The sequence below is a fragment of the Takifugu rubripes genome, chromosome 10 (genome assembly GCF_901000725.2).
Source record: "Takifugu rubripes chromosome 10, fTakRub1.2, whole genome shotgun sequence".
Taxonomy (NCBI): domain Eukaryota; kingdom Metazoa; phylum Chordata; class Actinopteri; order Tetraodontiformes; family Tetraodontidae; genus Takifugu; species Takifugu rubripes.
Genome location: NC_042294.1, coordinates 5,804,169 through 5,830,936, shown reverse-complemented (window position 1 = coordinate 5,830,936; position 26,768 = coordinate 5,804,169). Strand labels below are relative to the sequence as shown.

Below are 26,768 nucleotides of genomic sequence, written 5' to 3'. Positions count from 1 at the left end.
CCTCCGTCGCTAGGTGGCGATGTGGGCTCACTAGCCATTAAAATACCCGCAGAAACGAAACATCCGGGGACGAAGAAGAAAACAAAACTTAAAGTCAAACATTGGAAACATGTCAGCGGGAAAGGAAATGGATGCAAATGGAAGTCAGAGTTTTTCCAGTGTTTCCAGTCTAGTTACTGGATGGACGTTGGACTTTATGTTTATAAGCCTCTATCGGTATTTTAAAGAAGGCAACCTCGATAAATTCAATGAAGTTCTTGCGACATTTGAAGGTATGTAGCTCCCAGCGTTAGCATAATTTCCTGAATATATTGATAACATTTGCCCGCAGCTGACAGGACATTGTCTCAAAACTTGCAGGCTTTTCTGCAGTCCAAACAGCTCAACCTACTTTAGCTTTTTGTGTCTGTAAAGTGTTTGGACCTTCGACTTGGAGTCATATAGGGTGAAATCTTAGTAATAAATAAGAACATCCCTAAGGGAATGCAGATAGGATGCTGAAATAAGAGACACAAGTACATTAGATATCAGCAGGAATGCTGAGGCGTAGAAAAACTAATGTAATGCTAGACATTCAGGAACTGTAAGACATAATTGCATATTAAATATTGACAAAATGTTGAATTGACAGTAAATTGTTGCCAGTAGTTATTGCCACCATAACAGCAGGACTTTTATTGTACCAGGTAGCATTCAAACAACCTGTAAAACAACCGACTCCAAGATGGAAGTTTTTTCATGTTTATTTTGCTTATTTGCAGGTATTTCTCAGAGTCCATCTGTGAAAGGAGAACAAAGCAAGAAACTTTTAATATGTGCCTTCCTTGCTAGAATCATGCATGGAAAGCAGCTTGGTAAGTTATAGAAATGGATCCAGTTTGTTTTGCTTCGCCGCATAGTTATTCACAGACATTAATGTAATTTAATGTTCCGATAAAAAAATGTTGTGAGCCAGTCTTGTGAATCTCTTAGGAAATAATTTCTCAGGCTAAGGGGTTTTCCTTGTGCTGCGATGTTTTATCTTTATTAAAAATGAAAAGGTAAGCCTTGTTTTAATGTAAATCTGGAGTAAAATATTTGAAAATCACGAAACACGTCTGCTGATCTAGATGTGCAGTTTGAAGACGAAGCCAAGGTGATGCCTCTGATGTCTGCTGCCAAAGTGTGGTCGGAGTTGAGGACCACTGTGGTGGATGAAAGTGTGTACAAAACTATTAACAACCTTTTGTTTGTCCAGGTAAGCTTGCAGATCATCATTTAAAACTAACACTACAAGTAAAGCAACATGACTGAGATTGATTAAGGTTTCCTCTTTTTCTAGATTGTGGCTGTGTGTTTGGAGAAAAGTAAAAGATCTGCAGCTTCCTCTGCACTCAGATGGTTTGAGAATAACCTTGAATGCCCAAAGGTCAGTGTGAGATTGATGAAAAATAAAATAAATACAGGAATGTGTGATGACTTGGATGCAATTTACATTTCAGCATCTTAAATGTATCTAACAGAACGTGAAGGCTCGACTTTTGGCAATTGTGACGAAGAATGAGCTGCAGCATCCAATCCTTAAGAGCTTCAGCTACAGCCGCCTGCTGAGGACAATAGAGTCCTATTTGGATGAATATTTGGAAAGGAACCCATCTGACTATCTTCTCAAGGTACAGAAGGCCTCGCATCATCACTTTCTTAGTAAAGTACTTTGATTTGTAAGATGCATTTCATTTATTCCACATCGGCCAACATCCTCCCAAATGTGTCCACTTAATAAATCCAGCTGTCACTAGTGACCTGTTCGGCTCTGCACCTGTCCTTCACTTAAATAGTGCTCTGACCAAGTCAAGGTGCTGATGTGACATTATCAGTCATGGTTAATTGCCTATTTGTCATCAAAATTAGTTGGAAGGGCAAGCTGTTAAATTCAGCCCCCCTCTCGGGCTTGCCTATTCATGAAAGTGTTGGAAGAGTAATTTACATGGAGGCCATTGACCAAGGTTAAACTTTGTAGGCTGTTGTAATGACGAGCCCCATAAGCTTTGCTTTCACGGTGTTATAATACTGAAAGTGAATTGTTTTGGAAGGGCGTAAAAAGACAGCGTGTATTTATCTTCCGCACATCCTTCAGATGGCCACAGAGATGGCGCAGTCATCACAGCACATGGAGGGTCCGTGGGACAGTGGATCACAGGACGGGTCTCACTTGGAATCAGTCAAGAATAAAGGGTAAGAAAATACCTGTACCTTACCTTCACGCCTATGCAGCTGGGATAGGTGCCAGCGTCCTCCCTGTGACCCCAAAAGAGATAAAACAGTCAAGAAAACAAAACGGCTTTTTTTCCATTCGACACTAATTGTGTATTTCTGTTTCCTGTCAGGGAAAAGGCGGAGGGGGAAGTAAGGTTGGTAAATTGTCCTTAGAAAGTGTATTTTCACTAGGATGATGCATCCTCAACCTTTTTTTGATTTCTCACTCGGGCACAGATCAAAAAAGAAACTGCTGTCCACGAAAATAAGTGATTTATGGGAGCCTGATACATGCAAGAAACCAACCGTGGCCATCAAAAGAATCCCACAGAATGGTAGGCTTCCTTCTGACATATACAGCAAAAACTGCTTAAGACTAAATATGTGTTTTTCATTTTGAATAAGATAAAAGCTTTATAGCTTATTTGCATGAATCAAACTTAACCTGAATGTCAAACATGTCCTTAATAGAATTATTTCAGCTGATGGCTGTGAAGACAGCTGGTGACTCCAATCTCTCACAAAGCCAAATAAAGAAGAGAAAACCACCACAGGTAAAAATCCTAACACATGGTCATCAGTCCTAAAGACACGATACAAGCTGAATTAAAGTGCATCCCTGTCCTTTTTATAGAAATGGACAGCCAAACTAGACAAGTACCTGAAGAATGGTGTCAAACGTCACGGCCAGGGGAATTGGTCCCGCATATTGTTGGACTATGACTTTGAAGGACGCACTGGTGTCATGCTCAAAGACCGTTGGAGGGTTCTAGTGAGGGCATACAAAGCCAGCTAAAGAAGAATGACTCTAAAGCTAAAGTTTCCTGCAAATTAAAAATCCTCATTTGCCTAATTTAACCTTTTCCACCTGGTGATTGGCGTTGGTTGGTGTTACTTTGTTTTTCACTTTTTTTTTTGCATGTATATATTTGTACCACTAGGGGGCAGTTGACAGAATACAGAGTGACAATTATAGACAGTTATGTTCTCTTATTAATTATCTCAAAGCACATATTTGTAAATCTCTTCAGAATATTTTTTTTTTTTTCAAATTTAATCCTTAATTCCTACTGCTCAGGAACAGTATGCCACTAGAGGCTACGTTACACAGAACAACATAAGTTGTGTCAAAATGAAGGAAAGGCGGAGCAAGTGACACAATTAGCTTTTTCCTTGGATGACTGCTTGAGTTTGTATATTATTTTTTTATTGAGTACAACTGTTCTATTGTTGACAAATGTCAAAATTTTCAAATAAATGTTGCTCTTTACAAGTCATCTCTACAGAATGCAGCAATGTTGGACGTAACAATCGTACTATGTGTTGCCAGAACAAATATCTTTTCTTCTCAGCTGCTTTGTTGTGAGTTCAGTTGTAGAGACGATGCTGTCTGCATCTACTCAAATTGACTGCCAACTGGCACAGATGTACTGCAGGCCTTTTGTTTTTCAAAGTATGTGATGTGAACTGGGAGAAACCAATATTTCCATCATCAAACTGAACCATTCCAGCAGCTGTTTGGATAAATAGGGCATCGTTCTATAATCATGTGTCTGTCTGTAACTTTGCAATCAGCGGCTGCAGCATTGTGGTGAGAGTAAACCAGTTCAGGATGCTCTTGTCCGTCCTGGGGTTCCTCAGATGAAGACAAAGCTGTGCTGGGGTGGACAGTTGCACTGCTGAGTTTTCTGGATCTTCCTCCATGTGCCGCTGCACTGATGGTTCACTGCTGCCTGCCAGTGGAGCACAGTGTCTCTGCAGCAAAAAAACACCAGTTTTTTGTTTCAACACCACTGGTACACAACTTTCCCCCTTACATAATGTGCATTTAATGTTTTAAAACGTCATACTTGTCTGATTCCTGGCCGTCTCCTTGACAGCTGCTACTATAGTGTGGCATGGCAGGAGGTTCACATGCCACACACACAATAAAACCTTCTGCGATGTAGCCCATCCAGCGTGTGTGTGGCTGGTTCCCCAGTGTACACTGAGATGTCCTGGACTCCACTCGAAATTCCATACAGAATCTACAGGGAGGAGAGAATAAGGTCATGAGGGTCACACAATCAGTCTCAGGATATTAAAAATAATCAATCCAAACACAAAAGGACAGTTTGCTTCACACAAGAAGCTAACATCCTAAATCTGGAGGTTTTTGCATGCTACACCCTTAATGAGAACGTCTCCTTGTGCTTTTCATATATGTTGCCGTCTCTATTAAAGCCTGCGTGTTTGATTTCAAAGGGCTGCGGGCAGACTCGGTATTTGAATTGAGTTGTCGACAGATATCCAGGTGAGCAAACACCTAAAGGTAGCTCCTGCTGACGGAGGGAAAGTTTATCTTTTATTTCCAAAATGGCTCCAGTTACACGGCCTAATGTCAGAATGATGTCAGGCCCTGGATGCATTCATGAACTTTTCATCTTGTGACATAAAGATCCCTGCGGGCATGAGCCACTTTAGCAGAGTTAACGGGGGAGCGATGTGAAACCTACCCAGTGTTTAGGGGGTTTCCATAGTGATCGTGCTTAGGCCTTGCTTTTCCGAACTCCATGCTGGTGATGAACGCAGGACCTGGTGAGAGTTGAATCTGTTACTTTTAGCTGATTTAAGGTCAGATATTGTGATTATCTGTTTACCTGATTTGTGCCCACAGTGCCTGCCCCAGTGGTCCCTGTAGTCCCTGCAGCCGCTTCGTTGTTCCAGACTGGGACAGGGCGCTCCGCTGTGACTGGGCTGCCGCTCGACCTCGCGGACACGCATTCGAAGTGATGGCGTGCAGGGTACGGCACAGCCGCTCCAAAAGCTCCATTCACTCACTTTGCAGTTCTGGGCTGGACGCCGGAGTAAAGAGGAAGAAAACAGATTGTTAAAGCACATCTTCATTCTGCTGGAGCTAACGCTTGAGTTCAGCCAGGGCCCACAGGTGTCACCTCTGGGCCTCAGACAAGCCTCAAAGCTTCTCAAGCAGATTGTATAATCACAGCTTTCCTGCAACGGATTTAAATATTCAGGAAATAACTTAAGATCAATGGAGCATTGATTGCGGCTTGTAGAATTAGTGTTTCCTGCTCTACAAGTGGGCTAAGAGGAAGCCAAGTGAGCAGCCCATTCAGTCAACAGGTCCTGTGATTTGTCTTTTCTTTCTCTCTCTGTGCTGCAGGAGCTTTGATGTCAGCCCGTTAAGCATGCCGATTTACTGACTGCTGGCCTAGAACACATTAGGTCCACTTGGCTTGTTTGACTGCAACTGTAATTGCTACGAGTGATTGAAAGATTCCTGGAATATTTGCAGTAATACCATTATGCGGGCCAGTCCACCCAAATGAGGTTAGGCACAGGTTTAGCCGAGAAACAAAGAGGGGGAACATGGAGCGCATGAGTTTGACAGGAGACACAGGCGGCGGGGTGGAGAACGGCATGAGCAGCGAAACAAAATACGTCTTGATGTTTAACAGGTTGAAGTTAACAGGTGGCTTCTCCCGCCCTCACCTGGACACTCTGTGAAGTAGTCGAAGCAGCAGTCCTTGGTCTTGACGCAGTCCTGGTCGCAGTAGCAAGTCGTGTACACTCGGTCCATCCTCCAGTCTGTGGTGAAACAGTCCAGGTCCCTGCCGTGGCAGCATTTCCCTGAGCAACCTCCAGACACCAGAAGGTTCTTGGTCAGCGTGAAGACAGTCAGCAGAACGCAGGTAAACTCCACAGAGGGTCCCATCCTAGGGGACGTCACGCTGAAGCTTGTGGGCTGACTTGAGGTTGAGTTCTGGATTTGAAATGTGTTTATCTCCTAGGTCCTACTTTTTGTTACTCATGACCAGGAGAGGTCTGAATACCAGTTCAGTCCAAGTCGGCCAAGACTACACTCTGCCACGGGGGCCCTTGTGACCTGAAATTCCTGTGTCCGTCTCCTGTGTCCGGCCCCCTTCTCCCTTCCCCTTCAGAAACAGGTCTGCAGAGCAACCTAAAGAACAGAACGCTCCATTCCTGCCCCGATCAGACAAACATGACTTCCATATTGTTCCCTGTGTCTCGCTTTCTCTGTGTGTGTTCACATCTGAGCACCTCCCTCCAGTCCACTGTGCAAGGGAGGAGACAGGGGGTAAGGGAGGGGTGAGCCGCCATTGTTTTGCTTCCCACATCCTCCCTCTCTCTCTTGCCTTTCTCACCTGTGTTCAACTTGTTTACCCCTTCCCTCTCTCCCCTGCCCTCTCCCTGAAGAATTCCACCAGCTCTGCTCTGTTCTGCCAGCCTTGCCCAGCCGCCCTCTGCCACCCCACAGCCTGAAATGAAAGCGAGGAATGCGACCACTTGGCAGGCCTCCAGGCGATTGTGCCAGGGGGCCCGTTGAGTTCTCCGCTGAGCGTTCTTAGAGCCATGTTTGGGGGTTTTTTGTTTTTTTTTCCTGCAACCTTTATATCAGTAAAGATTCTCATCACAGTCAGCGATCAGAATGTTCCCTCTGCTGTGGGTCCAGGAGTCTGACCCACCTTGCACCTGCTGAAGAACATTTGTAACGATCTGTAATAAACTTCTTCCGCTCCTCTAAAACAGGCTTAGAGAGCCGGCAGAGCTCTGATTAGGAGCTCTGGCTTCTTCTCACTGTAAAGCATATCAAGCAACAATATCTACATTAGCCTTAACCAGAGGAGCAGCCTCACCGAGCTGGTGTTTGATGGGTGGATTTAAAAATCTCACCACAAACTGCCCTTGAAAGAGGAGTCTAAACATCTGTTTTCTAATTGGATGATGCATTTCCACTGCGAAGGTGATGAAGTCGCCGACCCATGATGGAGCGGCCGCATAGAGTTTGTTTTGGCTCCAGCACATTTGCAAGTGCACATCAAAGCGTGTGTGTTTTTAAGTCTGAAAGGCGTCCGACCCTGCACCTCCCACCCTGGCTGTGCTCCTGTCAGAGACCATCAGAGGGGAAGGGGATTAAGCCCACCGCGGTAATGTTCCATGGCAGAGAGTACGTATGTTTATGGTGCTACTGTAATGAATCACACACACATTGTATTTGACAAAGGCAAGAGACTGTGTGAAATGGAGAGGGGAGGGTTGGATTTGGTTACAGATGTCATTCATCTGCCCTTTAGAAGTCAGCAAAACATTTGAAATGAAGCAGTGAGGTGATTAAAGTGCAGGCATTCAGTTCTGATTAGTAATTACTGTGAAAGAGTGTCCAAATTTTCAGGCGCTCAGAAGTGCTCCGAAAACAGCCTGATGGGTGCATTCATGCACCTTTCCCAAATGAAAAATTCCAGCTATCTCTGGCAGACTTTGGGTGGAATTATAGGAAAAAATTACAGTCCAGAGAAATGCAGCCATCAAACAAGGATAGCAAGGAGCGATCAGCTGAACATTTTGGTATGTTATTAGAATGAAAGTATTCAATAAAGAAGACGAGACGACTTTGGATAATGTTTATCTACAGTCTGCAATGAAAGGACGCCTTCATGAACATTCATAAAGAGGCTTTAAGACAGGGAAGGAATCAGGTTCTTTGATAAGAAGTCAAGATAATCTTCTATTAAAATCACTGAAGAGAAAAGTTTGGAGCAGACAGAAAGATCCCAAACCAGCAGCTGTGGAGGCGGAGGGCTTCCAGACCTAAAATATGACTGTTAGATTTAAAATGCTGTTGGGCCCCAAGAATTAGAGGGGAAACAGGGTTCCTCCTCTCACCTCTATGGGGAATGCCAACCTGGTCCACATTCAAGGTGGTATTGATGGATTGATGGATAGAAGCATCTACGAAATTATCAAATATTCTGAAGAAAATGTACTTCTTTTTTTTTTACATAACTGGGTCCACTTAATCATTTGTTCAGTTGTATTTTCAAGCCTTTAACTTGACACTTAAGTCCACAAAGGTTGAATTACAACAGTTTCCCTCTGTTCAGTACAGTTTCAGTCTAATGAAAGGAACCCTTTGTTTCTCTGACTTCCTCACTTACATCTGTGCATTTAGCGCGTCTGTGTGTGAGGGAGTGTCTTATACAATCTGTTTATGTGTAACAGTTTGAGTGTAGGCCGTCTGTGGCCTCCTGAGTATCTGGAGGTCTTTTATCTCGGCCCTCGTGAGTGATGTTCGGAGATGTGAGTCATTATTTTAAAGAGTTGAGGGGCTGGATATTTGAGTTGGCGTGTGTCAGTCCATGACTTTCCAGCAGAGGTCGATCTGGGCAACAGATAAGTGATGCCAGTCGGGTGAATTCAGGTGAGAAACGCTTCTAAATTTGAATCCAGGGCTGCCGCCGTGTGCACCCGAGGATCACAACTTATATATTTGCCCTGGATAACCCTCTGCACGCTGCGTGCCCTGCTAATGATGCTCTATTTATTCTCAGTCATTACCGTTGCAGCTTCTATAGATCATAACGTGCTTCATCGAAGAGGGATGGCGACACTCTGGCAGTGCCTCTTCGCAGGAAGACCGGCCCTGGAGCGCCGCCAGTGTAATAATAACAAAGACCCTCTTCTCTTCTATCCAAGCTTGACATCATTGATAATTTTCCCCTCATCAGTCACCCTTCCTGACATACACCTCCATTTGTGTGTAAATCACTGCAGATATTGGAAGGTGGAGGGAGTGACCCCCTGCCTCCGAGAGAGATGAAACCTCAGGTAACAACCATGACGGAGGTGGCATCCATCATGGTGGGTTTCATAAATCTTATCGGGACGTGTCACAGAGCGACAGACAGGTCAGTCCCACCAGAGCTGCGCCTGCCAAAAAGTGCATTGCACCATCAAGGGCAAAAGGGTTTGACATGTATTTGACATGGAAATCATTTTCAGCAGACAGGATTGGGGGGCAGAAAAACCCAAAGTCACTCAGGCAATAATCCTCACCTTTATCACTGTGCAGCTGTAAAAACTTGTACGCAAACACTGAAATGATAAAGATTATCTCGATTTTATTATCTTTGCATTCTGAAGGGTATGTTCGAACAAAGGAGGTGAATATTTGAAGGTACAACAAGCCCTGTTGCTATTTGACATAGTTTGTCTGTCTGTGTGTGTGTGTGTGTGTGTGTGTGTGTGTGTGTGAGAGAGAGAGAGAGAGAGAGAGATGGCAAAGACCTGAGATTTAACCTCTCGGTGCCCTGTTTGAACACATGGTAACTATGGGACTGAGCATTCCTGTTGACACACGTTTGTTTGTTTCAGTTGCTTATGATGGAATTTTAGAGAGCCTTTATCAACATGTTTTAGAGGCCGGACTGGTTTCACAGCAGATTAGGAAGGATGGAACAGTTTGACTTACAGCCTATAAAGGAAGAATTTTTATGGTTTTGTTGGAGCTCTTTTATGTCTGCTTGCACAAGAAGATGGATGTAATTTAGACTTCACTCCACCACTTTATTTTTAATTAATGACTCAGAACTGCCAGAATGCTCATCCATAAAGAAAAATATTTAAAGAAATGTCCCTCCACCCTCCATTGGTGTAAAACCATTATTCCCCAACAGACAGACTTGAAAACAAATCTTTTTTCCAACATGTTAATGCTACTTGTCAGATATAATTTAGTAGTTTAAAATACCGGCATCAAATGTCTTCAAATGTACATCAGTAAATAAATGGATGAGGAAAAAAGCATTTTGTTCCTTTGTAGGCAGTCTAACCCTAGACCTAACCCTAAAACTAACCTTAAGCCCAACCTCTAACTATATAGCACTTATTTCTAGTACTTCTGCACTACTGCCCCCAACCTCCAGACCCCACTCTTCTTTTCCCAATACTTTTAATCTTTTTAATTTTATTTTCTCCCGGTAAAAAATGATCTTATTCTTAAACTTTTATGCTCACATTTAATTATTTATGTGTCTATTAACTATTTAAGTAACTAATTCTCCTTTTTAATAAAAAAAAAGAGAAATATATCCATTAAAACAAATTTTAACATCCTGATCAAGAGGAGTGACTGGCTCTTTCTCTGCCCACCCAGGCCTGGTCCCCAATGAGAAAGCCAGTGCTGATAAATTTAGCCCCAAAATCCTAAAAACTGTAACCCTAAACACTAACCTAACATTAACTAACCTAACTTTAATCAACCCTAACTAGCACTACCCTTAACCCTAAACCTTAACCTAACCCCTAATTCTCAAACCCTAACCCTAACCCAAAAACTAAAACTAACTCCAAACCATGAAACCTAAACCTAACACTAATTAACCCTAGCCCATTAGCCTATTATCCTAATGGTTAGGGCCTAACCTGGCTTAACCCCATCCCAGCCTATTAGCCTACGGCATTCTGTCGAACAGAACCCTGACACTATTCATTCAAATGGTGCCCCCTTGTGGATTTGCATGTTTCACTCAGTTGGGCCATCAGGCCTGAGTCAACGACCTATAACCCCTAACCCTACCCTACTCCTGACCAGATTAGGTATTCCAACATGCTCCATGAAGAAACTAATAACCAATATAAACTCCCAAACCATTAATAACTATACAGTATTTTTATCAGGTCCCCACTATAACCCTTTCCCCATTCCTCTCCTCTCCTCTCCTCTCCTCTCCTCTCCTCTCCTCTCCTCTCCTCTCCTGACCTGCTGACATCTGACCTCCGACCCAACTGACCCACTCAACTACTACACCAGCACTTTGTTATAATTAATGTATTTCCCTGATCTCTGCCTATTCTGTCTTCTACCTGATTGATTGATTGATTGATTGATTGATTGATTGATTGATTGATTGATTGATTGATTGATTGATTGATTGATTGATTGATTGATTGATTTAACTCCTTTAACCCCAGCAATGGAGGGGTCAGGGGAATGAACACCTGTAGTACAAAGAGAGAGAAATTAGTGGAGGGTCCGGGCTGGTCCCTGTGACCACAGAGGGCTCCAAGCTCAGCTGTCCAGAGTCAACTTAACCTGCAACCACGGCAACCCCCTCAGCAGCCCTACTCACCTTAAACAGTGACACATACAGCTACCAGGCAAATCTAAAATCAAAATAAAATATAGGACTGGGGCATGAGCGTCAGCAAATGGTGGCTGGTGCTGGATGACCCCAACCTGAGCAGAATCCCAGCTCAAACACCAGCAGGTAGAGAGTAACGCGGTGAACTTCAGACACACTGAGGAAATTATTGAAAAGGCTACAGTTTCCAAAGACGCGGAATTGATCATTTATCTTTTTGGCCTCAACAACCGCTCTCAGGAGAGATTCGCCATGATAGAATGATATTCAGGGGCGCACATGTTCAATGCCTGTCAAGGGGATTGATTTAAGAGAATTAAATGACCAAGAAGCCCCCCATCCTGCACTGTGCCACCTTGTAGCCTATTTTCCGACCATGCTGTTGGTCAGAATGAATAAATCATGCACTGATACAGGCCACCAAACACCCATATTAGTTGATTGTGTTCGTGTAATGTGATCAAATGAAAATTCTTCCTGTTTACGTACCGTAAACAAATTTATCTTGTGATGGCATCTTTATAACAATGTGTGTGCAGTCGACAGCTCTGATTACATTAAAAACAAATCCTGCTCTCACTGTAAATTGCACACTGGCACAGGCAGGACGTGGCTCCTGGCCATTTCACGTTCCAAGTGTGGCTGCAAAAAATCATCTCACTCTCTGTAAACCCTTTCTCTTTGTGCACTGCTCCACTGGCAAGATCATCTAATAGTGCCAAAGCTGCTATTGTCGTTAACGGTATTTTCTGCACCGTTTCCCTCATTGAATCCACGCAAACACATGTGTGTTAATTGTCCCTCTGTCACTTCTGTCACTAATGTGCACATCACTCTCAGGAATGCAATTTTTGACAATATTAACAGTTTGCCAGCATCACTGCCGAGGGTCACCAATGTCACAAAAGCCAGCCACAAGGTTGGCTCACATTTCCACGGTCATTTCACGTTTGATACATCGGAAGATTAGTGTGGAAAAAATTGCATACACACCCTTTGTACATGAGACCCAGGGTCATTTTGTCTTTCGGCAACAGCTACTCATAGAAGGACAGATTGATCATCACCCTGCAAGTGCAGGTGGTAGCAAAGCCGCAGGTGAGCACTTCCCACACGCAACGGTCTGGGTCCCGCTTATTAATCTTACAAGGGTTTTTTTTTTTTTTTGGTAAAAAACAACACAACCTTAATGTTCAATGAGCTACATCACCATCCCTCTCTTAGCTTCCAGCCTCTTTGCCATGCGCAATGACCAAATAGTGGACCAAAGCCACAGACTTGTGGCTTTGACCATGTTGGACAGCCAGACCTCATAAGCCTGCCTGTTCAGGAGGGCTCAAAAAATGTGACCACAAGGCTCAGAGGCCGTGGTCTATAAGTCCTAAAGGCATAGAGTGTGAATATGAAGCCCAGTAAAGTAAGTAACTCAAAAACTCAAAATTTTGTGACTCGTGAAATTAGAATATTACTTAAGACAACCATGTTTATATAACTACCCACTATTCTCCTGGCTTGTCAATTAAAGCAAGAAGAGTCTTCTGACCTACAAAGTTATCATAGGCCAAGCTCCAGTGCCGCTCTCAGAATACTGGTTTACTTGTGGTCCCCAGAATCTTTAAAAGTGGAATGTGTGGCCCAGCATTTATAGCTATAATTATTATTTATGAGGTTCCCTGATCGCTCTAATTTTGAGAATTCTTTTTACCCTGGGTGCCCAGCAGGTGTCAGTATTATGGTTTATAGCGGGCAGCTGGTACACAACGCTGGCAACCAAAAGATGCTTTATGGAAATAAAAAGTATTTCTGCTTCTAGCAGCTGGTTACTATGAATGAAACAGTTCAACAAAATACATGTGGTTGGTAATCAGTATACAGAGGGATGTTTTCCAAAATCTGACCCCCTTGAAAGGATAATGGCAATTTAAAGCCCTTCCCTCTGTTATAATAGCAAAAAAGAACAATTTAAATAAGAAACCTTTAATGCTATATATAGTAATTCTTTCATTTCTTCTGTGTATGGCTTTGAAGTCATGCCGTATATTTAAAAAGGGTTAGTACTTTAGATTTGTGCTGTGACAATTCTGCAGTTCTGAATATCATTGTGCAGAGGTTTTTGTGTATCCATTTAAGCAGTCCAAACACATTGGACCCACATAAACACATAATTTATTGGTGCCACAATAGGGAAATTTGCATACAATGTAAACAGTAGTGACTGCCTCTGTATTTTATATTTGTATTCTGAGAACCTGATGTTTTTTAGGAATCTGAAACATTACATTTCACTGCTAACTCACCGTTTTCCTGAATTTTAATGAGAAGTTTTTGAACTTTACATCAAAATGTATATATTTATCATTGAGATGAACCTACTAAATTTCACTACATTTTATTTTTCCTTCAAGGCTGTATGAGACTGTAAATATAGGTTCTGTCCTTCAAGCTATGATAGGATGCATTGTTATAATAAATCTAGATTAATAATTGTAAAGGTGCTCCATTAAGATTTTATCACTTTTATTCTTTTTTTTTTTTTTTTTTAAAACACACAAGAGTTGTCGATAATTAAAAAACTTGTCTGGTCACGAACATCAAAAAATCTTAGCTGAAAAATAACATGGATGTGAGACAACAAGAACATTTGGGATTTCACAGTTCTATTTCCCCCTTCTAAATTTGCCTGGTGTGGCTCCAGTCTTCTGCTTCTTTTTTGCTGATCCTTTCCCCTCTGGTTCCTATAATTGACACAAATATCAAGTGAATAGACTGACACCGACTTCAGCGTCATCACAGCAACACAAGATGAAAATAACAATCTATGTGCAATTATTCAGATGACTGCGTACCTTCCGCTTGGAGGATAGAGAGCCAGTGACAGTGAAGAAAGAATCCAGTCGCCCCTGTGTGCTGCCCTGTCTGCTCTTCACAATCTTCTTACAGCCATTACGTATCCTGTCTTCACTGCATAAGTGAAGTATATGTAAACAAAAGACAAAAAAAAAGATTCCATTTCAATGTATATTCAATGTGCAGATGTGAAAATAGATTAAAACATTCTCAAAGTTTTTGATTATCATCGTCACATTTTGATTTCAGGAATGAGATAGTTTGAGGCTGTTGTTTTTTTTAATAGTTAAAGTTACACAAATTCTCCAATTTCTGTACTGTAATTGATAAATTACATAATGACCAGATTTTTTGGTGATTCGGGTGTCAATAAATATTTCATCTCTTAACTTACCTGAACTGTTTCTCATTACACATGAACTGGATCAATCCGTCCTCATCTGGCTCCCCCCACTTTAACTCTACAGTGGAACAATCCACCACATCTGGGTTCACAAACAAACCCCGAGCCTCTTTGAACAGCCAGTCTTCAGGAGAAGGATACTTCTGCAGAAGGATACAGAAGACAAGAGCTGACCCCTCCTTGGCCATTAACTTCCACAAAATCCAAACTATGCTGGTAATGAACATACGTTTGTGTCAATATTTTCAAGGATCTCTTCAATGGAGCCGTGCTGTTTAATCAGGTCGATGGCTCTCTTGGGGCCGATACCCTTGATAGTACCGCAGTAGTCGCAGCCGAGGAGGATACACAAGTCTATAAACTAAAATACACAACAGAGGGTTAAAAATGAGACAAGGGCTTCACTGCATCCTCAGAGCCCAGGTACTCATGTTGTGAAATTTCAGCCAATCCTTTACCTGTTCATTGGTCAGGCCAGTTTCCTGCAGGACCCTGGAGAAGTGGAATTCTTGAATGGGAAGTTTTCTAAAAAAAAAATAAAAAAAATAAAATATATCATTATTTAAACTTTTCGACATACAAACCTACTGCACATATTTAGTTGTTTCCATTAATGGTGAAAGAAAATTGCCTGCATAAAGAAAAGCATCAAATGTCGAAGTAATGGCCAGGCTCTCTAAACCAGCATCAGTTATATAAATGACTACACTTTACTTTGCTTCACTGGCAGTGAGGTGTCTGAGTAGAACATTTGTCCCAAATGTAAGCCCATCCATATCCTCTGTTGCTGTGGCAAAGACCTTTCCTGCCTTCACCAGAGCAGCACAGCTGGCCTCTGCTTCACAAGGAGCCTAAATCACAAAAAAAACATCAAAAAGATTGGGACAATTCACCCCATTTATCTTACTGCAATTCTTTCTCTGCTGTGAGGTTTGTGGTCGCACTTTAAATTACCTATAGAATTACTCTTTAAAGTTATCCAGATTGAGAGATTCCTTAAAATTAGCTGCTGATGTAGTTCAAATAAAACTGTATAAAAGGAAATTCATGGATGAAGTAAAAAGTGATCTTACCTCAATATAAGGCACTCCCATCAGGGTCAGCAGTTTTTTGCACTCGTCACTATGCTGCTTGGTAACTTTTACGAGACGTTTACTGAATTTCTCAATATTTTCCTGTTCCCCTGGAGAGAAGCGAAGATTTTAGACATTTTGGTACATTTCTAAATAAAATAAATACATTTAAAATATAAAACTTAATTTAATGTAGACAATTAAGGAGATACAGTGTAAAATATTAATATACTGAAACACATGTATTCTACCAGTTTCTTGAGCTTGAGCCAAAAGCTTCTCTGCTTCTGCCCTCTTTTCTCCTCTCTTTTCCAGCTGAGAATGAAAATCAGAGTAAAGGCAAAGTTAGACTATTAAGAAAATAGGTGTAGCAAAACAAATTAGAATGAAACCTCTAATCTACTCATTTAAAAGCATGAAGGCCAGTGTAAGTATGTCAGACAATGTTAGATTTTAAAATGCATTGTGAGTAAGTACCACTTTTTTTGGATACTTTTTACACCATCCTTAGAGAAGATTAGGCAGCCATCACTACTGGGGTCATAACCAATTTATGAGGAAAACGATTATGAAATGTTCTTTTCAATGTAATACTCAAAAGTTCACCGCTTGATCTAGATCTAGTTTCGTCTTAGGGAACTATTTGGTTCAACTACATTACATTTCAGAAGGATATGAGTTTACCATAAAAGGAAAAATTACTTTTATTCAATTACTTTCACTATAAGGTAGTTTGGAGATATGCAACACAATATATAACAGTCAGAAACTCATTTGGCAGCTATTTTGTAACTGCCCTGATAAAGGCCTGTCAGGCTGAAACATGTTGGCATGTTTTAATAATCCTGTTGTCCTCAGCCAATTAAGCCTATTTTCATCCCTGAGTGTCTCAACAATATTCATTTACTTACAGTCAATTTAGTCAATTATCTGGCAAGTACAGATGACAGATGTGAGTTGATGCCTAGCCAACAGGCTCACTGCTATATATATGGTGCTCTATTTATATATTTACTGTACCTCTGACGATTTGAGTTGTGGAGGCTTGCCATCAAACACATACACTGGTTTGATTCCATGTTCCAGCATACGGATTGTCCGGTAGAACATTCCCATCAGATGGCTAGAATAAAGACCAAAGCTTAGTGTCAACCTTGTGCCAGTGCCCGTCAACATTTTGACAGTTGTTAATGTGTCTGTTTTAAAGTGGACGGACCTTGTTGTCTCTCCGTCCTCATTCTGCAGAACATTACCATCTTGACGTACAGCAATCAGAAACTGATACATACACATAGAGGCATCAATGGCAATTTTCCTCCCTGGAAAAAAATCATAAACCAAGCTGTTTATTTACATCACAACAAGTTCAAAGAAAAGTAAATCATGACAATTTTAAACACGAAATAAATAATTAAACGGCAACTATAATGGCGACCGAAATAGTTCTTGATATCTTGCTCCTTGATGGCACCAGGGGCCTGATCAGCAATCAGTTTAGCAAGTCCATGTATTCCCATTGTAATGTGTTGTCTGAAACAAACAAAAACACACAACTTAACGGCAAATTACTAAAGATAAGATGCATATATTATACCGAGTTATGCGTCCTGGCCACATAACTTTGCTTACATTCAATTGGTTACTTTGCCAGAGAGCTAAATCAACACAAACATGCAGTTGACTACTGTATTGAGGCATGAACGGTTAAACACGGCTCCACACCATTACGAATAAACAATAAACACGATGCCATTACTATACTACAATGCATACAATAAACTAGGCTAAATAAGACTTACAATAGACTCACCAGCTCAGCGCTTTTGTGATCAATGGCAGCAGATTATCGAGCGCAAGATTTGCCGCGCATTCGCGGGAAATCCAAAACCAGACGTGATCAATCTGCGAGCACGGAAGGAGCAGCTGCTCCAGAGGAGCGTGCAGCGATGGTGCAGGTTTGATTAAGCGTGACTGAGCGCTAAGGCGGAAGTACCGACAAGGCATTTCATTGGCTCTTTTGTGAAAAAGGAAATCCGGTGGGTACAAAAAATAAATAAAAAAAATAGAATAATAGAATCAGACTACAGGCAAGGGGGCTAAACGATTTTTTTGGTCAAATTCTACTGACGATTAAAGTCTATTGTTAGCCTCTTTCATTTAATATGTTGGGGATCGTGTTAACAGCTGCCAACCACTGGTAACGTCTTAAGCGTTTTATTTCTCCGCCCACTCCGGAAAACTCGGCAGTCGTGGTTGTATTATTTTTAAGGTGACGTGGAGTCATGTTCCTTCGTCTACCGTGTCAAATGTAATAAATCACTGTGGTCTGCGAAGCGGGATATGCTACCAGGAGTGTACGTTAAAACGTGTATTTTCAAGATGCTTTACTGCAACTCACAGTGAGCTCCGGCGTCTTTGCATTTTGGAGCAAAGAAAACATTGTCAGGGCCTGGAGTTGGAGGAATCCGGTGGATATACTGGTTTTGCGATATTGAGTGGAACTACGGCGATAGAGGTAAGATCGATCTTTAGAATTATTGGTAAAGTCTCTGTTGTCTTACGTAAGAATAGTCCAATCTCTGCCAATAGCATAAAAAGACTGTTGTGCGCCGTGTGTTGAGTGGAATTGGAGCATTCTCTTTAGTCGTAGTTAAGCGAAGAATTGTGCGAGATATTACATACAGGTTGTAGTCTCTGACACTTTGCATGTTTTCCCCAAAAAGTCTTGCCAGTGGAGTCTATGGTTTGAGAAGCTGATTAGCCACATCCCACCATAAACAGTCATTTTGTCAGCAGTTCTGGCTGCGGTGCTCATTTGGCACCCCCAGTGACCAGGTTTGCTTCTGTGTTTATTACTAAGCCAGATTCTACAGATTTTTTCAGGGAAAGTCAAATTAAAGACTAAACCTGCTCTCCCGGGCGCATTCACCTGTTGTTGCCAAAAATAGGTGCTTTGCTCCTTCAGAATTCTGAATTAAAAACTCTGAAAGACAACATTCGTCGAGTGACACTGCATTTTATTAAATGGGTTGTTTTTGAATGCGTGTCTATCAGTGGCATTTACAAAATAGGTCCAAACTGGTCGTGAGAATAGAATCTGTAAGCAATGTCATGTTTCCTCTTATAACATACTCTTAACATGAATGCCAAAAGTGTAGTCATGTTTGTTACACACATCATTAAAAGGATTGTTTAAAGTCTTAAAACAGAAAGAATATGTGTGTCGTTTACTACCAATCTAGTATGTCTTTGAAGGTATGAATGTCACATCTTCTTTGTTACAACAGAATCTGATTTAAAGCACATCTGCCTCATTTTTTAATTTCTTTTCTACAGGGGTTATGCAGTGGGGATTGACACACCTATCAGCCAGCTACCATAGGATGATAGGCCTGGACTGCATCTTGCTTTTGATCTTGCGCTTGTCCTTGGGATGGGCACTGAGTTACAAGCAGGGGGAAAATGTTACTCTCTATGTCAACAAAGTGGGCCCTTACCATAACCCTCAGGAGACATATCACTACTACACTCTGCCTGTTTGTAGACCAGAGAAGGTCAGTCCTTGTTCCATTAGGCTGTGTTTATGTTGCAGTTAATAAAGGGAAAGGAAGATAATACACAATCTAATCTGGAAATTGCAAGTATAGGTGAGACTAAGAGATTTAGAAAACATAACAAGAAACACACATGATGATAATACAGGATAAAAAAAGGAAATCAATTTATGGCTGGACATCTTTATAGAAAAAGAATGCTACTACTTTTATTATTGTAAAATATTGTTTGATTTAGACTTTTTATAGCAGAGGCCAATTCAGTATTTTGTACCTGCACTGTGTGTGTTTTCATGTGAATATTATTAGTTTCTAAAGTATTTGGGACTTGATTGTGACCAATTTTTAACACATTGTGAAAATGACTCTTCAGATACATCACAAGTCTCTGACCCTGGGTGAAGTGTTAGATGGTGACAGGATGGCTCAGTCATTATATCACATTCCATTCAGAGAAAATGTGGAGAGGAAAACTGTATGCCAGCTCACTCTTACAGAAAAACAGGTATTTACTTACGGCTAGAGTAAGAGGTCTTTGAGCGCAGTCATGATTACTGAACGAATTCAATACCCCTGGAAGCGGTTGGAGTTTTTCATTTAAGGGTGTGCATTTATTTTTTTTTTTAGGTCGATCAGCTCCGTGAGGCCATTGAGGAGCTCTTCTATTTTGAATTTGTCCTGGATGACATTCCAATTTGGGGGTTTGTGGGCTATCTAGAGGAAAGTGGCTTTCTGCCTCACAGCCATAAGGTACAGCTGCCGGGTTTAAATTGTTCTGATTAAAAAATTGAATTCAATGATTCTATTCAAATGTGCTGTGGTGCCGCAGCCATCGTCTTTTCCTCCCTCTCAGCTCCATTTTTGTACCTGTTGTTTTTTCTTCTTTGACCTGACAGGTCGGACTATGGACTCATCTGGATTTCAACATTGAGTATAATGGCAATGCGGTGATCTTCGCCAATGTTTCAGTGAAAGATGTCAAACCTGTTATCCTGGAGGAAGGAGCAGGTGCAGTGGTAGGAGGAGTTGGTGTCGGCGGACATAGTCTGACAGTAACCCACACCTACAGTGTACACTGGTTTGAGTCCAATTTGCCTCATTCACGGAGAGCTGAGCGCCTCCGAGACTACTCATTCTTTCCCAAAACCCTGGAGATTCACTGGCTGTCCATCATTAACTCACTGGTGCTGGTGGTGCTGCTTTTGGGCTTTGTCATCATCATCCTCATGCGAGTTCTTAAGAATGACTTTGCAAGGTTGGTCAACAGTCAGACAGCTGAAAAGCTGACATAACTGTCTAATAATATTGCATGCGTTTCTTCTTAATATTGCACTAGTTTTGTTGATAATTAATTTTCATTGACTTCCAGAGACATTAAATATAAATTTAATATATGTCTTTAAACACTGTCAAAATTAAAAATAAACAATGAAAAATATGTTAAAAGTAGTCATTTTGACCTGAAAGCCACATGGGTTCTTCTGTATTATTCTATATATTCTTCTAAATCTATATTTAATTGAATTGGTAACTTTAAACTAACCACCATACTTCTCCCCTGCAGGTACAACGTGGAAGAGGAAGCAGGTTGTGATGACCTAGACCAGGGAGACAATGGCTGGAAGATCATACACACTGATGTCTTTAGGTTTCCCCCTTACAAAAGCCTGCTCTGTTCTGTGCTTGGAGTTGGGGCTCAGTTCCTCACCCTTGCCACAGGTAAGGTTCTTCCATGGCTTATGATTCTTAATTTTCACAATATCTGGTAGTGTCCGTATTAAGTTTGTAATTTGATATAATAAACTCCTTTATCTTTTGTAGTAATCATCGTCATGGCCTTGTTGGGAATGTTCAATGTTCATCGTCATGGCGCCATCAACTCGGCCGCAATTGTCCTGTATGCTCTGACAAGCTGTGTGTCAGGATACGTCTCCTGCTGCTTTTACACACAGATCAACGGCCAACGATGGGTGTGGAACATTATTCTCACCTCCTCACTCTTCTCTGGTGAGCATTTAGACATGAAAGAACCCTCTATGTGAAAAGGAGGGAGGGAAACCGTGCTTCAGTATTTTAGATGATTGCAATGCCAGGTCTGGCCACGTGTTTACATATGGCTCCTTTAATATCCTTATCTTCAGATAAGATGTGACAAAACAAAGGCTAAATTAGAAATTTTTGCCGAAAGAAAATATTGTAGCTTAAAGATAATGAGATAATGTCCTTTTTTCCTCCCCTAGCTCCGTTGTTCTTTACATGGAGCATTGTAAATTCGGTCCATTGGTTCAGTGGCTCCACTCAGGCCCTGCCAGCCACCACAGTGCTTCTACTGCTGGGTGCGTGGGTGCTTGTTGGCTTTCCACTCACCGTCATCGGAGGCATTGTAGGGAAGAACCGAGCTGGCAGCTTTCAAGCACCTTGCCGGACTCGTAACATTGCACGTCAGATTCCCGCCCAGCCCTGGTACAAACACACAGCTGTTCACATGGCTATCGGTGGTTTCCTGCCATTCAGGTGAGTGTTCTCGAAAATGTTATTCACTCATAATTTTTTTGTAAAGTTAACAAAATTGGGAAGAAAATTAAAGACTACACCCTACAAGGCAATTTTCTAATCTTTCTATTTTTTCCCCAGCGCTATCTCTGTGGAGCTCTACTACATCTTTGCCACCGTCTGGGGGAGAGAGGTCTACACCCTCTATGGTATTCTGTTGTGCGTCTTTGCCATCCTTCTTTCAGTGGGCGCCTGCATCTCTGTGGCTCTCACCTATTTCCTGCTGTCCGGGGAGGATTACCGATGGTGGTGGCGGAGCATTCTCAGCACTGGTTCCACTGGCATCTTCATCTTCGCGTACTCCGTTTTTTACTACTGGAACCGATCATCTATGAGCGGCCTTGTACAGAGCACAGAGTTCTTTGGCTACTCTTTGCTTACATCAATGGTGTTCTCACTGATGCTGGGCAGCGTATCATTCTGGGCATCTTTAGCCTTTATACGCTACATCTACTGCAGTATCAAGATGGACTAATTGTGGAAGCAACACACGTCCTCACAGCACACAGGGATGAGGCTTTTTTACATTAAATCCTACACAGCACACTCCTTCGGGAACTAACACAGGGGGTTAGTCCTTGACATGAGCTAGTGAATAAAGCCTAGCACTGTCATCAGAATAAGGGATTGTAATTCTGATGGGTAAATGGTTGTCTTGTATATTTAAGCATAAATGGAGGTATTTCTATATAAAGGGAGTTTTGGCATCAGAACTGTGTGAAAAGTTATTAAATGATAAAATATGATGCAGTATGGTAGCTTCTCATGGTGGGAATTGAGTTAATCACTCATGGCTGGGTTTTAAACTATTGCTGCTTGCAATTATACTCTACCATAAACTCAAACATTTTGGGAAAATGTTCAGAATTGGACCCCTTTATTGTATTACAGATGAAAAATGCCTTGTAGACAGAAGAGCATTTGAAAAATATGGATGATGGGAATGGGGGTCACTGCCACCATGGTTCTGATGTAAATCTTAATGCTTTTTTACCATATTGCCAGACCTAAATTGAATAAAGTAATTGCTTTGTTTATTTGCTGTTAGTTTGGACAGTCAAAATCAGTTTCCAATTACTAGTTGTTGCCAATATATTACAGTGCAGCACATTAGAGAGTTGGTAACGCATTAAAAGTTTAACTATTTAAAAAGGGGGAAAAAGGCACTAAAACATGTACATTATCCTCAACAACTTCCTGTTATAAAGCAATTCCAAAACAGTTAAATTCAAACAATGCATCAAAATTCAACATTCTTGTAGTAGCAAAACAAAAGAACGCTCCCTCACATATTAAATAGATTCATATAAAAATAAAATGGTACAAGGGTTTGAACTATAATATGAACAAATCACACGTGCACCTTGGCCCAAAGAAGCTCCCCAGTTCACGACTATCAAACGGAAGATTGGCAGCTGGCAGACACCATGCCATGGCAACGCTTTCATGAACTGTTGTCAACTGACTCCCCATTTTTGCTTTCCAAGCTTGTGCAATGGCCGCTGGAAAAACCTACATTAAATACATGTGGATTGTATTCATAATGGCCGGTGTTTGGGTTTGTGGGCCAGTCCCTGTGCTGGGTCCTGATTGGTACTGCAGTCTGCTGTGGAACACTCGTCCAGGATGGGTAACCAGCAGATCCAGGGCCAACAGTTGCCATATATAAAGCCACATTTTGGGGAGCAGTATTCTTAAAGGCTGTGTCCACCATGTGCTGAGGCCTCCCTTCTCCTTGATACTGGTGAGAAAAAACATTTTTTTCCTGTTAAAACCTTCATATTGGATTATGTTTCAGCTATCCCTTAAGGCCATATTCAGACCTCTATAATAGGCCTCCTTTGAAAGACGTACCCTCCTTATCAAAATTTTCAGACTGTTGAAAAACTGCAAGAATTTACATTTTGCACCGATGGATCTTAATGTTCTAAGGAGAGCTTCAAAATGCAAAAAGAAAGGGGAGTGAGTCAAAATAAAATTTGAGCAAGCAATTTATTGCAAACCATTAAATTGAAATAGGTTGTTCAGCTGAAAACAACACAAAACCCTAAATTAGAAATAAAGTTTCTGAAAAAGGAATCAGTAATGAGTAGCCGCATCATTCTTGTTAAGCACTGCAAAAAATCTGCTTCAGCATACTTGCTGCTAGTGGGAATGTTGCTCCAAGTGGTGAAGATGGCTTCACGGAGGGCATCCAGTGTCTGGAACTGGCCCATTTTTTAAACCTCCCTTGCCATCTAACCCCAGTGTTATCAATTGGATTGAGATCAGGGGAACACGCAGGATGGTTTAAGAGTGATGTTATTTCTATGGAAGAAGCACTTTGTCAGGCAGATATTGTGAACTGCAGCGTTGTCCTGTTGTAAAACCTTTCGTCATGAAGGATTCCCCCTGCAACAACTCCACATATCCAGCTGCCATTTGATGCCTCTGCACAACCCAAAGCTACATTGTTCCATTGAAGGAAAAAGCCCCCACAGATCATGATTGCGCCCCCTCCACTGTGCCATGTAGAAAACATCTCAGGTAGGGTCTCCTTGCCATGCCAGTAAGATTGGAAGCCATCAGGACCATTGAGGTTGAAAAAAAAAATTCTCAGAATAAAACTTTCTTCCAACTTTCAGTGCAAACTCCAAACGGGCAATTTTGTGCCGTTGAAGGAAACGAGGTCTTTGAAGATGGTTTCTTAAAAACCTTCTCTCACAGGTGCCGTCTAATGGTTATGGGACTGCAGTTGGCACCAGTTGACAAGCTTCAATTGGAGGAGGATCGTCCCGTTTCAGCCAATTGGATCCTCCGGCTCAGCCTATTTCAGTTTAATCTTTCTTTGCAATAAATTGCTTATGCAACTTTTTGGTCTCACTCCCATTTCTACTTTTTGCATTTTGAAGCACTACTTGCAAGTGCAAAATGTAAATTCTTGCAATTTTTCAACTGGTCTGAAAATCTTGATCAAATCTCCCCAGCCACCGTTTAACAGTCATTGGGAATCTTTTGCTGACCAATACAACATTTCAGAAAAAGATACAATTTTTTAACCACACAATACGTTTGTATAAATAGTACTTTTAAGATGGATACTTACAGATGGGCTATACGGGGGAATATTGTAGACTGTTCCATTAACTGGGGCGCCGTTGTTGATGGCGTAGCGCTCGGATATCCAGCTTGAGTCTTTCTGGTGCCTTCTTAGTTTCATTCTTCGGTTCTGAAACCAAGTTTTAACCTTGAAGATAATCAATTTGATCAGCAATACAGATATGCAGTTTTGTTGTGTACATACTAACCAACAACATTCTTAAGGGATCCACTCACCTGTTTGTATGTTAAGCCAGTGACTTCGGCCAGATTCTTCATTTCTGATGGAGGAAGGTACCTCTGGATGCTAAATTTATGGACAAGAATGTTCATCTGACTCTCTGAAAAGGCTGTGCGGGCCTTTGCTTTAACGCCTGGATTTTTGGGGGAAATGAGGGTAGTTTGGATGCCACTAGCGCAGCTCTTCCCCCTCTCCTCTGTGAGAGAGCTGGATACATCCTCGCTGGCAACAGGGCTCTTGTTGCTTGTCTCCTTATCAAGGTCTTTCTCAATCGATGCAGTTGGGTCAGTTTGGAGAAGAATCTCTTCTCTGCTGCTGGTAGAACTCCAAGAATCTAAATAACAGACAATGCACAAATTGACTGTTTATCATCAACAAAGAAACCTACGAATGAATCAATGTGTTTGAGAAACTTTTTTTTTTTAAAAATAAATCCATTAAATCCACAAATTTATTAAAAGATATGTCACTCAATTTTGGATGCTAGAAATTGCCCGCCATCCCGTCTCGCAAACTCACGCGAATAGTGGCGGGATTTTTTTAGGGGCTAGAACGAAGCCCAATTTAGCATTTCTTGAAGAAATCATCTCACTTAAACATGGCGATCTTACCATCTTAAACCACGTTGGCTTTGTTTTTCCATTACCTGGTGATATATAGGTTTCAGAGTCGCTGGTTGAATCGCTCCCGGCACGCTTGGTCTCAAGTGCCCGTTCATCGTAGACAGGTTGGCGTGATCCAGCCAGGAGGAACCGGCTTGTCTGAGTGGCGTCGATGTAGAGAACGCCAGCACTCTGGTAGTGGTAGTGCCCATTGGAGACCTGGTGCTCCGGTGTGCGAGGCGGTGACCCTTCCTGGGTCTCGGCGGTGGTTGTATAGTAGTTTTGAGTCACCCCAACGTTGTTGCTGCTCAAATCTGTCACTTCAGGCTCCCCCTGGTTTCCAGCGTTCTGCCCAGGTTGGAACATGTGTCCATAAGCATAGGCAAGATAAGCAGGATTGTAGCCGTAGCTTATGTGCGTCTTCCAGTCTGCCATTATTGCGCCAATTATTTTGCGTTGCGGGTAAAGAAAGACGCGAAAATAAAAATCCTGAACAAAACAACCAATGTCTTCAAATACGCTCTTTCTTTGAAGGTTGCAAATGAATAAAAGTGTTGTGAGTTACAAACGGTATTTAGACGTATAGCGCACATGAAAGACAAAAAAAAGCTAGGCTGGACTCGAAGGGTTTGGGGAGCAGCTCAATTAACGTTCAAAAATTACGCGCAGCTTCTCACAGGCTTTTTATAAACACGTGTGTGGGCGTGGGCAGTGATTCAAGTGGAGCTTTGGGTGCCATTTCATTAGTATCCAGTTCAATACTTTGTGTTTAAATAGTTTTCAGGTTTTGTCTGGAAACATTGAGCTTTAAAAATATAAACCACCACCTATATGTGTGAGTGTGACTGACACACTTTGAATAGTTACATCTAAAAAAGAATAAAAATAAAATGGTACAACTATTTTATCTAAAATTTATCTATGTCTGAACAGCCCTGGCATTGTGAGGATTTTAAAAGCTGCTGTTAATAACCAACCATATTTGCTTTCAAAGATGAAGCTCAAACTCATCAATTTTAAGATTTTCCATGCCAAGAGAAAACAAAGACCTGACCAACCTTACAAATAAAAGTTGGGAATGTTTTGTAGACTTCATATTTTATCTTAACTATATTCCACAACAAACTGTTACAAAACTTTTAATGTGTTCAACATTGTTTAAAACTACTACACACATAGCTTTGTTTTTTATTCTACACATTCTTTACTATACAAAGTCCATCATGGGTTGGGACATGTT

The 26,768-nt window shown here is 41.5% G+C and overlaps 5 protein-coding genes and 1 long non-coding RNA gene across 8 annotated transcripts; 3 read left to right on the top strand and 3 right to left on the bottom strand.

Moving 5' to 3' along the window:
• The first annotated feature begins 60 nt into the window (after positions 1-60).
• terf1 (telomeric repeat binding factor (NIMA-interacting) 1) lies at positions 61-3,520 on the top strand. The gene is made up of 10 exons (XM_003967983.3): positions 61-272; positions 762-854; positions 1,110-1,237; positions 1,322-1,408; positions 1,503-1,652; positions 2,117-2,214; positions 2,367-2,390; positions 2,473-2,570; positions 2,707-2,789; positions 2,870-3,520. Exons 1-10 carry the CDS (start codon positions 110-112, stop codon positions 3,029-3,031), a joined length of 1,086 nt encoding a protein of 361 aa, XP_003968032.1. The 5' UTR covers positions 61-109; the 3' UTR covers positions 3,032-3,520.
• On the bottom strand, positions 3,219-6,326 carry sbspon (somatomedin B and thrombospondin type 1 domain containing). Its single transcript, XM_011607922.2, has 5 exons — positions 5,728-6,326; positions 4,875-5,069; positions 4,731-4,809; positions 4,086-4,262; positions 3,219-3,990 (listed from the first exon to the last, which is right to left on the bottom strand). The coding sequence occupies exons 1-5, from the start codon at positions 5,948-5,950 to the stop codon at positions 3,873-3,875; spliced, it is 792 nt and encodes a 263-aa protein (XP_011606224.1). The 5' UTR covers positions 5,951-6,326; the 3' UTR covers positions 3,219-3,872.
• Positions 6,327-8,271: 1,945 nt separating this feature from the next.
• On the top strand, positions 8,272-10,219 carry LOC115251277 (uncharacterized). The gene is made up of 3 exons (XR_003889852.1): positions 8,272-8,455; positions 8,586-8,693; positions 8,809-10,219. It is a non-coding gene; the product is annotated as an uncharacterized lncRNA (long non-coding RNA).
• Positions 10,220-13,470: 3,251 nt separating this feature from the next.
• Positions 13,471-17,433, bottom strand: fen1 (flap structure-specific endonuclease 1). 3 transcript variants are annotated; one of them, XM_011607924.2, is made up of 12 exons: positions 17,300-17,377; positions 16,936-17,030; positions 16,717-16,819; positions 16,521-16,623; positions 15,752-15,815; positions 15,501-15,610; positions 15,142-15,278; positions 14,886-14,952; positions 14,657-14,788; positions 14,419-14,570; positions 14,024-14,138; positions 13,471-13,912 (listed from the first exon to the last, which is right to left on the bottom strand). In XM_011607924.2, exons 2-12 carry the CDS (start codon positions 17,015-17,017, stop codon positions 13,835-13,837), a joined length of 1,143 nt encoding a protein of 380 aa, XP_011606226.1. In that variant the 5' UTR covers positions 17,018-17,030; positions 17,300-17,377; the 3' UTR covers positions 13,471-13,834. The 3 variants fall into 3 exon arrangements, with proteins under 3 accessions (XP_011606226.1, XP_011606225.1, XP_003967993.1); XM_011607923.2 differs by lacking the exon at positions 17,300-17,377 and adding an exon at positions 17,130-17,229; XM_003967944.3 differs by having other exon boundaries at positions 13,678-13,912; positions 17,311-17,433.
• Positions 17,434-17,578: 145 nt separating this feature from the next.
• Positions 17,579-22,317, top strand: tm9sf1 (transmembrane 9 superfamily member 1). The gene is made up of 9 exons (XM_003967945.3): positions 17,579-18,015; positions 18,837-19,054; positions 19,428-19,559; positions 19,682-19,804; positions 19,951-20,309; positions 20,619-20,773; positions 20,876-21,061; positions 21,295-21,568; positions 21,689-22,317. The coding sequence occupies exons 2-9, from the start codon at positions 18,842-18,844 to the stop codon at positions 22,080-22,082; spliced, it is 1,836 nt and encodes a 611-aa protein (XP_003967994.1). The 5' UTR covers positions 17,579-18,015; positions 18,837-18,841; the 3' UTR covers positions 22,083-22,317.
• Positions 22,318-22,619: 302 nt separating this feature from the next.
• nanog (nanog homeobox) lies at positions 22,620-26,155 on the bottom strand. Its single transcript, XM_003967985.3, has 4 exons — positions 25,573-26,155; positions 24,923-25,260; positions 24,693-24,833; positions 22,620-23,348 (listed from the first exon to the last, which is right to left on the bottom strand). Exons 1-4 carry the CDS (start codon positions 25,961-25,963, stop codon positions 23,052-23,054), a joined length of 1,167 nt encoding a protein of 388 aa, XP_003968034.2. The 5' UTR covers positions 25,964-26,155; the 3' UTR covers positions 22,620-23,051.
• Positions 26,156-26,768: the final 613 nt, after the last annotated feature.